This window comes from Carassius auratus, chromosome 38 (genome assembly GCF_003368295.1).
Source record: "Carassius auratus strain Wakin chromosome 38, ASM336829v1, whole genome shotgun sequence".
Taxonomy (NCBI): domain Eukaryota; kingdom Metazoa; phylum Chordata; class Actinopteri; order Cypriniformes; family Cyprinidae; genus Carassius; species Carassius auratus.
In genome coordinates, this window is record NC_039280.1 from 21,783,080 (window position 1) to 21,798,863 (window position 15,784).

At 40.1% G+C, this 15,784-nt stretch overlaps 1 protein-coding gene across 8 annotated transcripts in view; it reads right to left on the reverse strand.

Annotated features, from left to right (window-relative positions):
• dst (dystonin) overlaps positions 1-15,784 on the reverse strand; it is a 160,375-nt gene that overhangs the window by 88,275 nt on the left and 56,316 nt on the right. For 7 of the 8 annotated variants that reach the window (XM_026224744.1, XM_026224752.1, XM_026224745.1 and 4 more), the window contains 7 exons: positions 8,566-8,732; positions 8,017-8,129; positions 6,978-7,084; positions 5,398-5,517; positions 4,874-4,969; positions 4,650-4,777; positions 156-249 (listed from right to left, as the gene is read on the reverse strand). In XM_026224744.1, coding sequence (XP_026080529.1) covers positions 156-249; positions 4,650-4,777; positions 4,874-4,969; positions 5,398-5,517; positions 6,978-7,084; positions 8,017-8,129; positions 8,566-8,732 — 825 coding nt within the window. Of the gene's footprint in view, positions 1-155; positions 250-4,649; positions 4,778-4,873; positions 4,970-5,397; positions 5,518-6,977; positions 7,085-8,016; positions 8,130-8,565; positions 8,733-14,041; positions 15,330-15,784 lie in introns of those variants that run through there. The other variant, XM_026224746.1, reaches the window with a different exon arrangement.

Below are 15,784 nucleotides of genomic sequence, written 5' to 3' on the forward strand. Positions count from 1 at the left end.
TATGCACAAAAACAAACGTGTGTGTGTGTGTGTGTGATAATGAATATGTATCCACATTTTCTGAAAAAAGTTTTACTTGTCAAATAAATACAATTTCTGATCATTAAAATGAAATCTGATAATGACTGTAAATGAAGACGTATACTGGAACTCACCGACTGCAGAGCTGTCCGTGCTAACACTAATTTGTCCTCTCCGCCTACACTGTCTCGCTGAACTCTGTTTGCAATCTGCTGCAGCATTTCAAGTCTGCGAAAAACAAAAGACAGGTACAATCAAACACCAGGACACTTTTTGTGCAGGATTTAGCAGAGGACACCACACCTCCCTCACCTGGGTCCATACACAGAGTAGTTACTGAGACAAGCGGTGTGCTGGACAGAGGCTCGAGTGAAATAATAATATATGAAACAAATAATTGTATAAATGTATTTTTAAAATAATTTCAAAATCATTAAGTAAAGATCATGTTCCATCATAAAGATATTTTGTAAATTTCCTACCATAAATATTTCACAACTGATAATAGTAATATTAATTGCTGAGAACTTTATTTGGACAACTCTAAAGGTGATTTTCTCAGTATTGTTTTTTTTTTTTTTTTTTATGGACCCTTATGACTGGTTTTGAGGTCAAGGCACACACATAATCATGTGTACATAAAACTGCTAATAAATAATAATAAATATCAAAAACATGAATGATTTCTATATATTTCCAGGTAATTTCCAACGCCATGTTTTCACCTAAACACTATGAGTAACACAACTGTGAACTGAACAGTTCTGACAGTCATTTCTGTGCAGGAAATCTCTGCTGGCAATATAACAAAAATATTACATAGCAATCTTATATATTTGAAATGCATAGAAAGGTGATTTTAACCCTAAGTAATGACTAACATACATGTTTACTAAGACACTGAACAAGCATCCTCAAACAGAACTCATGAACATAATGGCCCCAAAACATTAAACACAAACAGAACTCATTTCAGTGCAAACAAAACACTAATTTCAATTCATTATTCAACAATTTACATATAAATGGATTTATAATTGATTGACACAATAGTTGAGTCCAACGAACACTTCCTCGTGTCCAACTGATCAGATATAAACTTGTTATGCCCCATCGGTTGCTATATTGAATTGTTTGGGATGCTCAAACAAACCAAGCAGTGTTTTGGCAGCAGCGCAGTGTTTGCAGTCAGGAGAGCGGCATCTAATGAGCTGCTCCAGAGTAAGCCATCGATATCATTCATGTTCATCTCAATGGCAGTTGCTTGGCTGGCGCAGGGCTGACCAGATTTTAACCTCTTTTAAGAACTCTGCACTGATAAAACACCTACTAAACTAAAAAAATGCTATAAATATTGGTATTATAAATATCCCTTGAAAAACATCATTCTATTTCATCAGAATATACAGAAAATTTAGCAATTTCTGTCAAAGGAGAAACAAAATATCTACCAGCAGGAGCTAACTGGAACATGGTACGTGGCAACTTTGATTCCTTATGCCACGTTTCCACCGAAATTACCCGGAACCTTTGTACCAGGAACTTTTTCCCCCCAGACCTGTTGCTTTCTGCGTTTCCACCGCGGTGTAAAGTACCGGGAAGATTAGGCAAATAGACTGGTGACGTAGGTCTGCGCGCGTTTCTCAATACAAAGTACCGCTGATTTTAAAAAACTAAAAAAATTAAAAAAGAAAGTACGCTGTTTTTGGACGTGCATCCTCGGTAGTTAGTTCAGACTTTGTGCATTCGTCACGGGAGTGTGATGTCCGCGACAACGAAAGTCCGGTAAATCTATAAACAGCAGCGTACTTGATAACTTCAGTCAGCTCGTCTTGGCTACTGCAATTTTCCTTGCCATGTATTTACAATAAAACGAAATATGATATCAAATACCACTGCCTCCTTTGGTTTTCATTTAAACATAATAACAGCTGAAGAAATGTACTTAGTTCAGGGATATGTGTATATGCAGCCATTACAATGAAACGAAATATTATATAAATTTGCCTTTTTTATTTTCATTTTAACATATAGATAAATTGAATACAGACCAAAGAAAACCTGTTAGATTAACCCCGCTGCTGAATTATATTTTATGTTTAACCACTAAAGACACATCAGAGCCAGCGGCACATATCAGAAGGTCTAGCCGAAGTGAGGCTGCTCTCTGCGTGGAAACACACCAAGTACCAGGCCAAAGTCCCTAGTTCCTGGGTAAAGTTCCTGCGGTGGAAACGCGGCTTTATATTCTTATATAATGTGTCACTGTACATCAGATATACATACGTACTTTAGTGGACATTTTTTAAGTGAAAAACACTTTTAATCAAATCACAACCATTGACTGTTTGAACTTCTTTAAGAAAATGATTCGAACTTTGATTTTTGCAACTGAAATTTAAAAACACCATAATGCTCTTATTGCTTAATCCCACAAATGACAAGAAAAGGAATGATTATAAAACTAATATAAGGACTTTATAAAGACTTGAGGAAACGTAACCCTCTGAAGTCGATTAATGCTGATACGCGTTATGAGGCATTTTCTCCTGATAACCCCGAAAAGAACTTAAATTACACTTTCAGTTTTGATCCTACAGATAAGAGCAATACTACTTTATTGTATACAGATATAAAAACAACAGAACTTTGTGCACTTATAAAATAAAGATAACAAACAAGGTGTGCTGTCTTCGCTGATCTTCATTTACAAACATGTCATTAAAATGAACTGTAACTCCGTTAATACTCAACAAAAAGACATGAGAGATAAATCTAAAGAAAGATTGACATGTCTATTTTTAAACTAAACAAGTGCTGCCGAAAACAGATATACTGTTATAAAGTAATCTATATGAAAACAACGCAATGTCCGTTTTTCACGTCTCCCTTCATTATCTTTAATGTGACCACGCCCCCGCGCTGAACGCGCTATTCAATAACAACGCACAATACTTTACCATTCAAAAGCTTGATGTAAATAATATTAATGTAACAAATAAATGTAACTGTAACAAACAATGCTGTTCTTTCAATTTATCCCTCCTAAAAACCTGAAAAAAAATTATCAGCTCTTTTCAACATTAATAATAATAATAATAATAATAATAATAATAATAATAATAATAATAATAATAATAATTGTAAAATATATATATATATATATATATATATATATATATATATATATATATATATATATATATATATATATTTCTTTCTTTTTTTTTGTAAAATATCTGATTGTTAAAAGGATTTCTGAAGGATTGTGTGACTGGAGTAATGATGCAAAAAAAAAAAAAAAACAGCTTTAAAAGTCAGCTTTGATTGTACCTAATAAACTGATTAACTGCACTCACAAGTGAATATTAAAATATGTTGTGGGATAATTAAATATATTCTAAATAAACTCAAAAACACAATCATGTACACACATGCTGCTATATTATTATAGCCCCGTTTGTGCTGATTAGAGTGAGATTAGACTTAAGTCATTTAGATATTTATAAGAAACTGAAAAAAGCACAAATATCAGGGCATGACAAAACTTCTCCAGGCCCCAAAAATACCCTTAGACTCCAGAGGGCTAACATCTAAATAAAAACATCATTAATAATTAAAAACCTAATATTATAAATACCCCATATATCAGGGGTGCACAACTTGGAACTAAACTCTGCAGGGCTGTGATGACCCCCAGGAACGGAGTTCTGCATCCCTGCCATACATCACCCAAACAAAAAGAGCATACGATATGAAAAATCACTTCAAAATCAGTTGAACTGACCGTTATAAATGAAGAAATAGTACCTTTCTAAAAACATTCTAGTTCTAAAACTTCAACATTTTTAATATTGTATTGTTGCTAGTTTGATATGATAACAAAAAATATATTAAGAATGTATTATGTCAAAAATGTCAAGTGAATTCCTCAGTAGAATGGAGTTTATTTTTACAGAGCATCAACGGAGTTGTGCAAGTGTTTTTGTTTGTTCCCTGCATTTCGAAGATGCTTGTTTTACAAACAAGGCCCAGTTTGACGACGGATTTGCACATCGTTTATTTCTTAAGGATGATGCAGTCCCAACGAAAAAGGGTCACGATCGTGTGTTTGAACCGCAGGCGGTGAGTAAAACTGCTTCAAATATCTCTGCCTCCTTGTTAGTGCATCCGCCTCCCATCGAAGACCCGGGGTCGAGCCCCGCTCGGAGCGAGTCGTTGCTGCTGCTGCTCTCGTTCAGTTTCAGCCTCGGGATCTGATTCTGGATCATAAATAAACGGCTGAATCTGACTGTTAGCCATGGTTTGTTTTGGATGATGGTTTTTTTTTCCTCACGGTAATGTCACAGCTTCCACATGCTCTCAAAGCAAAAGCCTATTCGCGCTCGTGATTCTTTAGCTCCGCCCACATGTCACGCCTCCAGGCGCTCGTGTTTTTCCGGGAAAAATCGGTACAGACTATCTTTCTCTTATGAATATAATAAAACTAAAGACTTTTTGGAGTTATGAAGGATGCAGTACTACTCTATAGATACTCAAGATTAACAGGATATTGAGTGAAAATGAGCATTTCACCCCCCCTTTAAGAAACAGCGATGGAGAGATAGCGTGTGTAAATCATCTCATACCTGTCCACTTCAGGCCTCAGGCTCTTCTCTCTCTCCAGCATGGACACGATCAGCTTGCCCCATTCCTTCTCCACATCATTAGGATGGTACCCCTGAGGGAGCTGGATGCGACCGAACTCTATCCACACCTACACAACAACATACAGCAGCGTTTAACACACCCCTACACGGGTCACGTACACTCAACAATATGAATGATCACATAAAGAAAAAAAGACACAAACCTCTAGCATTTGGTAGAGATGCTTGATTTTGGCCTTTTCATTTTCTTTTGGTGGGATTTCATTCTCTTTGAACTGTAGATACTGCGTATAAAGTGCCTGTAAAGTCAAAAAGTGTCAGTCCTGACAAAAAGAGATTTCTATCAATCAGACAGAGAAAAAGACAACATAGCCACTCGAGTTATGAGCACAGAAAGATGGAGCTGCTCTTCAGGCTTCAGTGCTTTTCTCCAGAGGGACATGTACCGTTAATCTGCCTCAAAGCGAAAGCTGCATCTGAACTACAAGCAACTGTCTGGGCTAGATTTCTTACTTCCAAATAATAAAGAAACATTGTTTTGCATAAATATATGGTCTGGTTTATGGATTTTCTATGTAAAAAAAAACAAAAACAAATTATAAATACACATACAATTTAAATTATTTCGTAATTTCATGAAAGAATAAATCATCTATCCATTCAGGAAACTCATAGAGTAACATGGATTACATTCTTAACAGCAATATGAAAGTGTGAGGCATCTCACCTTAAGTTCCACAGGGTTTCTGGGGAAATCTCTGTCTGCCATAACAGTCAGATTGTGTTTGATCCACTGGCTGAGGTACTTCACCATGTTCTGGTATTCAACCCATTTAATGTCCACATCCTGTTTCAGGAACATCAACTTTTGGTTAAGATCTTTATATTTCACTGTAATTGTAAGAAAACTGTAAACGCTGGCATTTTATAGGACGTATCACTTTCTTCATATCGTATTCATTTGTTCATTTATTCAAGAAGTGCGAGCACGTTGAATTCAAGGTCAATGTGTCTTGAATGGAAAGCAGCATACACACTTCACACTCTTCCTCAAGCAGAATCATCCAGTGTTCTGGGAATGACTCCAGAGAATCAACAGATTCCTTCATAACAAACTCTTCCAAGAAACGTGGAATGCTGATGTAATGTGGAAGTGTAGACACAACGTTTCTTTGCACCACCCACCCAGCTAAAACCTGACTACAGCACGCAGGTAGATAACATCATCCTTGAGATGTGTATGTGCTGTCAGCCGGAGTATCCTCAGAAGTCATGCTTTACTAGAGCTCACGTCTAACACAGACGATCCCTTTAAGTGATTTGTATTTGCACTGTTTTCAGTGCGACACGTGTGAAAAAGAAGTGTGCTTAATTGTATTACACATGCATTTGTAGTGAACTCACAGATAATATAATATTAATCTAATAAAAAGCCACTTGAGTGAACTTAAAGAGAGCACAATTTCATGTCTTAAGTACAATTCAAGTACAAAATTTGTTTTTTTTTTGTTTTGTTTTTTATCTCAAAATGTCAAATTAAGGTTTGCTTTAAAGCACTTTTTTTTTGTTCAAGTACACTTATTTTATCATGCTAAAGCACACGTAAAGCACTTAGTATAATTATTTTAATTGATTTACTATAATTATATCAGAAAGTGTGTTATTCAATATTACATTTACTAAGAAAAAGATTTTGGAAAAAAAATCCAAGTCCAGGCACTCAATAGGATGCAAAAGTTAAAAAGCCTTTAATGGTTGGGCTAAAGCATTAAAACACCAACGCGTATCGGCCGATACGCGTTGGTGTTTTAATGCTTTAGCCCAACCATTAAAGGCTTTTTAACTTTTGCATCCTATTGAGTGCCTGGACTTGGATTTTTTTCCAAAATCTTTTTCTATATTTAACCCTTCCAAGAGCACCAGAGGATACAAGGGATTCCAGCAGCGCTCCAGTTCTCTTTTGTTTAGTATTACATTTACTAAATTGTACTAAATTGTAACTTCATTACAAATTTAGTTTTTAAATACATGACAAATTTCTGAAAGATGACAGTATATTTTAGTTATTTAATATTTTTTGTAGTCCAGTCATTTGGCAGTAATTATGAAAGTACATATACAGTTGTACAGATTAATGTTTAAAACAATTACTCTGAAGTTCAGCTAGTTGCATTTAATATTACTCTAATAAACATTTACCTTCAGTTTGCACTTTTTTTCCATAACACTGCTCTTTTTAAACTACGCTAAAGTGTACTTTTTTTTCACAGAGTCAGTGATATTATAGCTGTTTGTGATTGTACTTACATTTGCACTGATGCCCTCCATACCCTCCGGTACTTTGGGGAAGACGTCGTATAACGTTGATACATACGTAATAACAGACTTCTCATCAGGAGACGACACGTCCACATCTGCTCGAATGGACAAACATGCAAATATATAAAACATTGAACAGTTTTGCCAAAAAGAATACTTCATGTAACCTTCCATCACAGACAGTTAACAGTTTTATTAAGTGTTGAATTCATGGTTTAGTCTGCTGAGGATAGTGTTGGGCATTGAATGCTATTCTTAGATCGCAGTGTTGTTTTACAAATGACCTTGAAATCCTGCATCTGACACTCAGACTGCAGCTCTGGTGAAAACCACACGTCAAAGCTGAATCAGTGACGCCTCACTCCAGACATCTAGCAGAGTTGTGTTAACTAGCAGCTCATTCTCACTCTGAGACAACGATCGCATCTCAAGAGCCTCGCACATCACCAACAGAAACAAAGGCACTCTATGGGCTCATCTTTGTGAAAATGTTTTTAATGAGAAAACGGTGGCATGATGATGAATTTGTTTTCTAATGACATTTGAAACAAAGTAGAGCAGAGGTGAAAAAGGAGAGGACATCCACAAGTAAAGAAGAGTATGGGCAGCTGAAGTCCCTGTTGGAAAAAAAACAGCATATGCTGGTTAGGTGTGTTTTGAAGCATGGCTGCTGGTTTAAGCAAGTCCTGAGCTGGTCGTGAGCTGGGTTTAAGATGGTCCTAAGCATCTAGCTCCTACTCAGGACCAGCTAAGGACCAGTTTAAACCAGCAACCATGCTTCAAAACATACCTAACCAGCATATGCTGTTTTTTCAACAGGGGTAGCCAATCAATGGATGCAGAATGATGCATCCCAAAAAATAAAAATAAAAATCTAATATTATTTAATCCATGCTTAAACCATTTAATTAAATGAAAACAATAACTGACAGTTTACACATATTCAACCAATCAACTTTGTTGTTGACAATATAATAATGCGTAATGACGTAAGCTGGATGAGGCCATTAGTTTGGCGCTGACTCACCCTCTGGGTCCAGCAGTCGGGCCACTCCGAGCTGCTCGGCCACACCAAACGCTTGCTCCAGGTTGGATCTGCTACTCTGTGTTGATACTCTGCTCATATCCACCAGGTCGGGCCTGAATCAAGACAATACAATCTTAATCCAGTCTCTGCATGTCTGATATCTTTCAGTGTCAGATATGTGTTTATATTACACATCATCATCTTGCTTCAATCAAAAAGTATACGACATTTCCATTCACTCAAACTGAGTCTGGAGTAACACTGGGTTTGTGTAAATCACCAGACAAAATCAATGTGGACTGTGTCAAAGACTTGTACGCACATAATCGAGGACATCATACACATAAAGAGCATATGAGGAACAATTACATTTAGCACATTAGCATTACATCTACTTCAGGACAGCTATCTTACCAGCCCCCAAAACAGGCTTCTTTTCTTTAGGAAAGACATGATTTCTTTCTGGGCTGAAATATAAGCCAGTCATGCATATTTGGACATGGTATTTATTTTTTATTTTTTTAGAAATGGACATTGCTGAGCTGTTACCTGTACTTATGAATAATAGCACTGAAGAGCCGTCCATCCCTCCAGGAGGTAGTGAAGTTGTCACAGCGGACGCCTACATAGCCTTCGGTCATCTGCCGGGACCACAGCAGAAGTCTCTCCTTGGCTGTCATGTCCTCGGACTCTCCTGTCACGTGGATGTCCGAGATCTGCAGACAGGAGACCATCGGTTACAGCTAAGAGTCTTCTTTCAAACCTTGTCTTATTTAAAAAGGAAACCACTCCTATTAGAGAATTGCACCTTTTTTTAATGAATGTAGTTTTTGCCATAAAGTAAATTCAAATCTGTTCTGTAAATAATCTAACAAACGCTTCAAGAGTTTTGTAATTAAAAATTAATAAAAATCCATGCATCAGTACATACAGAAAATGCAATGTAATGCATTGACATGATATTAATAATTTCCCCTCTATGTAAATAGATGTGAAAATTGCAAGAACGTCATTAAAAAAAGAGATCATCACAGCAGTAATATAAAGACATTTAGCGCCAAAGTATAGCAGATAGCAGATATATATTTGCATCCTGTCTAGTAACACATGTTGGCTATGGTATAATAACATTGTATATACAGTATTGTTCAAAATAATAGCAGTACAATGTGACTGACCAGAATAATCAAGGTTTTTAGTATATTTTTTATTGCTACGTGGCAAACAAGTTACCAGTAGGTTCAGTAGATTGTCAGAAAACAAACAAGACCCAGCATTCATGATATGCACGCTCTTAAGGCTGTGCAATTGGGCAATTAGTTGAAAGGGGTGTGTTCAAAAAAATAGCAGTGTCTACCTTTGACTGTACAAACTCAAAACTATTTTGTACAAACATTTTTTTTTTTTCTGGGATTTAGCAATCCTGTGAATCACTAAACTAATATTTAGTTGTATGACCACAGTTTTTTAAAACTGCTTGACATCTGTGTGGCATGGAGTCAACCAACTTGTGGCACCTCTCAGCTGTTATTCCATTCCATGATTCTTTAACAACATTCCACAATTCATTCACATTTCTTGGTTTTGCTTCAGAAACAGCATTTTTGATATCACCCCACAAGTTCTCAATTGGATTAAGGTCTGGAGATTGGGCTGGCCACTCCATAACATTAATTTTGTTGGTTTGGAACCAAGACTTTGCCCGTTTACTAGTGTGTTTTGGGTCATTGTCTTGTTGAAACAACCATTTCAAGGGCATGTCCTCTTCAGCATAGGGCAACATGACCTCTTCAAGTATTTTAACATATGCAAACTGATCCATGATCCCTGGTATGCGATAAATAGGCCCAACACCATAGTAGGAGAAACATGCCCATATCATGATGCTTGCACCTCCATGCTTCACTGTCTTCACTGTGTACTGTGGCTTGAATTCAGAGTTTGGGGGTCGTCTCACAAACTGCCTGTGGCCCTTGGACCCAAAAAGAACAATTTTACTCTCATCAGTCCACAAAATGTTCCTCCATTTTTCTTTAGGCCAGTTGATGTGTTCTTTGGCAAATTGTAACCTCTTCTGCACATGCCTTTTTTTAACAGAGGGACTTTGCGGGGGATTCTTGAAAATAGATTAGCTTCACACAGACGTCTTCTAACTGTCACAGTACTTACAGGTAACTCCAGACTGTCTTTGATCATCCTGGAGGTGATCATTGGCTGAGCCTTTGCCATTCTGGTTATTCTTCTATCCATTTTGATGGTTGTCTTCCGTTTTCTTCCACGTCTCTCTGGTTTTGCTCTCCATTTTAAGGCATTGGAGATCATTTAAGCTGAACAGCCTATCATTTTTTGCACCTCTTTATAGGTTTTCCCCTCTCTAATCAACTTTTTAATCAAAGTACGCTGTTCTTCTGAACAATGTCTTGAACGACCCATTTTCCTCAGCTTTCAAATGCATGTTCAACAAGTGTTGGCTTCATCCTTAAATAGGGGCCACCTGATTCACACCTGTTTCTTCACAAAATTGATGACCTCAGTGATTGAATGCCACACTGCTATTTTTTTGAACACACCCCTTTCAACTAATTCAACTAATTGCCCAATTGCACAGCCTTAAGAGCGTGCATATCATGAATGCTGGGTCTCATTTGATTTCTGAGAATCTACTGAACCTACTGGTAACTTGTTTGCCACGTAGCAATAAAAAAAAATATGAAAAACCTTGATTATTCTGGTTAGTCACATTGTACTGCTATTATTTTGAACAATACTGTAGATATTATATGCTATGGTATTTATAATACTGCACATTTTGGATGTCTTCCTTATCTGCCGCACCCACTGGGTGCCAATAGCCACTCCATAACAAAACTGTGATCACTTCCAAATGTCTGTTTTCTGCTGTTACAGCAGTGAAGCTCAGCTGAAGACATCCGATCAGTGATGTACCAGCACAGGTTGCTTGCTCTCTTTCTTCATTTAGAGCTATTTATAGTAGTCTCCATGTACGCAGTATATGAGTGAATATTGCAGTTAAATATGCTGATGGTGACTAATGAACAGTGCTGATAACACACACACACACACACACACACACACACACACACACACACTGACCATCAGAGATCTCACATGACTTCGCACTGCTAAAAAGGATTTGAAACTCTAAAATCAGATGCCTGGAGCAAAAGCTAAGCCAGCACCTACTGATTTAAGAAAACACATTATACCACCACATATTAAAATCAACAGCTTAATAATCAATCACAGCTTGCTAAGTGTACAAAACATGTTTGTGCTGACATTCAAGTCAACTCTGGAGAATCTGGCGGCCGATGTAATTATAGCTTGTCAGAAGGCAGCAGAGCACATGGTGTGTAGACTGTGGCTGTGGAAAGACTGAGCTATCAAACCAAGAACCAAACACACCAAAACATGTCAGCCCTGACTAACCATGCACTGCCATGACTCTCAAGATGAATGACAACATCATGGAAACTCTCGGGAGTTACTAGATGCTGATGGGTCAATATAGCAAAAATAAAGAATACAGTCACAGCTATGACACAAAGTACCTGGTACATCACAAGGCAACATAAAAGTCAACTATGACCCTTGGTATCTTCTAGTGGAAAGTACAAACTAAATTAATTAGCATGTGTCTCAAACAGTAGAGAGTAAGGTTGTGGCGATAGATGATAGTATTGTGTTTCGACGATTGTCAGAGACGTTGCCATATTTATTTTTCCTTGTTTTTGTGGTGTTAAGCGCATTATAACCCATCACATGTTTCCGATGAGTTTATGAACACGATGGCCAATCAGATGCGTTCAGATGAGTCATCGCAGAGACACACTGAGTTGAGCGGTTCATTTCACACTTGCTGACTGAATTTAGCTCTCGTGCAAATACTCTCTGTGGCGAGTGGGGCGGGGCCGAGAGGCGTGGGAACGAGGAGTGAGGCCAGGTGTAGTGATTGGAGATGAGCTACACCTGAGCCCCACCGCTAGTATCGAGTCCCACGTAGGAGATGGAAGGATATAAAACTGGAGTGACGACCGTGAAGGACGAGAGAGGACCAGGCCTGGGATATTACTTTATGTTTTGTTTTTTATTTATGCGCACCAGTCGTCCGTGAGGGGCTGGTGCGCCGTTTTGTATTTACTTTTGAATATTAAAATGAGTTTTGATTGTGCGCCGGTTCCCGCCTCCTTCTTCCTGATGAATATGGAGATTTGTTTATTACAGTGGTGCCGAACCCCGGGAGAAGGAGGGACACGCTGCTGAAGATCCCTCGCCGCTGTGGTGAATCCGCGGTGCCCTCGAGCTGGCGAGGTGTGTGCCGCCATGGACGCTCGAGGCGGTGGGCTGGAGCGAGTTGCCGGGGACGGGCGAGCTCGCTACCGGCCGCCCACGATATGGAGGGGCGGCTGCCGTCCGTGAGGGAGCGGAGGAGTCGGCGCCGTTCGCCAGGGGGCCGGAGCCTGCTGCCACCGCGAAGGAATCCGGAGGGGCAGGGAACGGGGGACTCCTGCCGGCTGCCCAAAACCGGAGGAGCCGTCGCCGTCCATCGGGCGGCGGAGGAGTGTCGCGCCGTCCGCCGAGGGCCGTCCAGTGCCACCGCCAGGCACCGCGGAGGAGATCACCCAGCCGGTGGAGGGCCGAGCAGCAGTGCGTCTGGGAACCGGAATTTTTTTTTTTTTTTTTTTCCTCTCTCCCCTCTCTCGTCCCTGTCGCTCCTCCTTCCATCTCCTTTTCTCTCGCCTCGTCTGTCCTACCCCCAGGTTCCCGCAGGTCCCCGTGAGCGGTCTCCCCCGGAGGGAAGGGGGGGGGGGGGCGGAGTAGAGCGCAGTCTCGGGAGTACCCCCCGGCCTGCGAGGGGCGATGGGGGTATGTGGCGAGTGGGGCGGGGCCGAGAGGCGTGGGAACGAGGAGTGAGGCCAGGTGTAGTGATTGGAGATGAGCTACACCTGAGCCCCACCGCTAGTATCGAGTCCCACGTAGGAGATGGAAGGATATAAAACTGGAGCGACGACCCTGAAGGACGAGAGAGGACCAGGCCTGGGACATTATTTTAATGTGTGTGCTTTTTATTTATGCGCACCAGTCGGCCGTGAGGGGCTGGTGCGCCGTTTTGTATTTATTTTGGATATTAAAGTGCTTTTTGATTGTGCGCCGGTTCCCGCCTCCTTCTTCCCGATGAATATGGAGATTTGTTTATTACACTCTCATCATAAAAACATGCAATGTGTAATATTTATTAATCATAGTTCAGTGAGGACAGCTTCACTGATTATAACGGGACTGTTTTTAAAGTGCGTAAACTCACTCTCGACTGAAGTCTGTGTGATGTAGTGATGTTTTTTAGTAATGTAAATGTTCTTTGCTCATTGTCTGATCCTGCTGTTTAAACAAATGAGGAAATGTAAGAATTATAATTAGTAACTTACAATGTTTGTATTAAATTGTTATCATGTTCAATACAAATTCAGTCCAATTAAAAACATTTGGCTGCTTTTAGCCTTATGCTGGAGTTGGTTAACTTTCCAGCAATGAAAACTAAGCAAGTAAATAATTATATTAGAAAGATGATATCATGTATCGCCATCTCACAGACTGATGGTGAGACGATCACTTGGGACAAAAAGAGTCAAATGAATTACAGTTGGCCTAAATATTTCTATTACGTAGTAAATATTTTCTAAAAACAATAAGGCAATCAAGGCTGTTGTATAGCTATATTCACATCATGTATGAATTAACAGAAAAACAATCATTCAGTCTTTGTAGAATTCAAAATAACAACTTCAAGTCTTTTCTAAGAGCCCCGACTTGCACAGCCTGACCACTACAAAGTTGCGGGTTGTCATCTAGCAATTATGGCAATTACAACATGGAGTAAACCCAGCGTGTATCATAAGTAAAGGGCGTATGATATTTAGTTTAAATTCTTTTTTAAGTAATATCACAAAAATTGCAGCGTTGCGCCATAAACGGCATCGCACATGTTGACAGATGCTGTGATTACCTCCTGCTGTTCAGTAGAAGGATGATTAAGATCTTGTTGGACAGTATCCAAAGTAGCCTGGGAAACTAAACCTAAGCAAGTGTGGGCCCTCCTCCGCTTCCTGTGCACTTGAGTGTCCCATATAATTTTGGAGAAGCCCTCCATGTTTTCCAGCTGATGATCCACCCTGCTCCTCAAGGAGTTGTTTCCTCTCAGTGTCTGGAGCATATGTTCCACAGCTCCAAAACTCACTGCCCTCCTCAACTGTCTCCTCAACAGTTTCTTTTCCAAGAGCACGTCCTTCGAGGAGATGCTTCTGGAGCTCTTGGTGACCCTATGTATATTATGCTCCACAGTGGGCCTGCTTTTGTCCTCATCCATCTGATGAACACCTGGTCTACCCCCGGTTTTACCTCTGGGAACTGGGACTTCTCCAACATAGACCCCATGGCTGATGCTGGGCTGCCTGGGCCTTGGAATCTCATCTTGCTCCGAGTTCAACGTACCAACCTGACTGAAGGAAGTCCTACCAGACGTGACGTCCTCCAGGTCATCACTCCTACAGCTCTCAGCCCCATGGCTTCTCAAAGAGTCAGTAGCACTGAACTCTGCCGATTTCCTCTTCTTCCTCCTTTGAAAGTATCGGCGTCCGCTGAGCTCCTTTGGTGCAGGGCTGATTGGGGCTTTCGTGGGATCAACATAACACTCCTCTTTAGAGCCCCGCACACATCCACACATATTACCCATAACGCTTGCTCATACAAACAAGGCTGCCCATCAAGAAAGTTTCACTTTTTCCTGTAAGCTGTAAACAAGTTCAGCAAGTTCAAGAGTTTCTTATCCCAGGAAATAACAGCCATCTTTTCCTCTGCAAGAGTTTGGTTACGGAGGTTATGTCAGATGAATAGTCCCAATATCCAAAGTGGAGCAGATGATATGAATCCCTCTGAGACTCCAAACAAACTTCTGCTTCCTCTATTCACAGCCCGGCTTTTTCTTCTCACGCTGCCAACACACTGAAATCTCAGTGACCTTTGAGACGGCACCCTTTGCCCTGATCCTCCAGAACAAACACTATAGAGATCGAGGCGCCCAGCAAGCAACAGAAACTAACACTGCTGTCCCAGCTGAGGAAACGTCCCAGTGCTCATGTGATGAGTAAACACAGCCGCCCCCGGAGCCCTGCTGGTGTTGAGTTTCCCTAGGCTGACTCCGGCTCTATGTCCTTAGCGTTCGGAGGCTGGAGAGAGAAAGAGAGAGGGAAAAGGGAGGGGAGCAGGACGGACTCTCATCCGTTCCCTGATGGAAACTGTGTGCCGCGTGTGAGAGCTCTGCTCAACAAGTTGAGCCATTCGATTAGGACGTCCCAGGCTGAGAGAGAGTCATGGCCTGTCATGTGGCCTTTAAAAATAACAGGACTATGTGGCTGGCTCTGCGGCATGGCAAACTGTGCCGTTTGCTCTTTAATCTGGCTCGAAACAAGAGCAAAGCTTTCAAAATGATCATGTCCAGCATGTAAAACAAACTAACATAAAACACTGGTCATAGATATGGAAGATAATAACTTATATTGGCTACATAAACTCATTTGGAGCCATAGTTGTAAAACATAATTAGCTTATACAGCAAGTTATTTTCCAAACATTCATTTAAGGTTCATTAGTAGTGTTTGCCGAGGCAATAATTACTAATTAAGCTCATTTGTTTTATGGATCTCACACAAGGGGCCAGACCTACTAACAGCTCGTTCCAGTGCAAACCAGG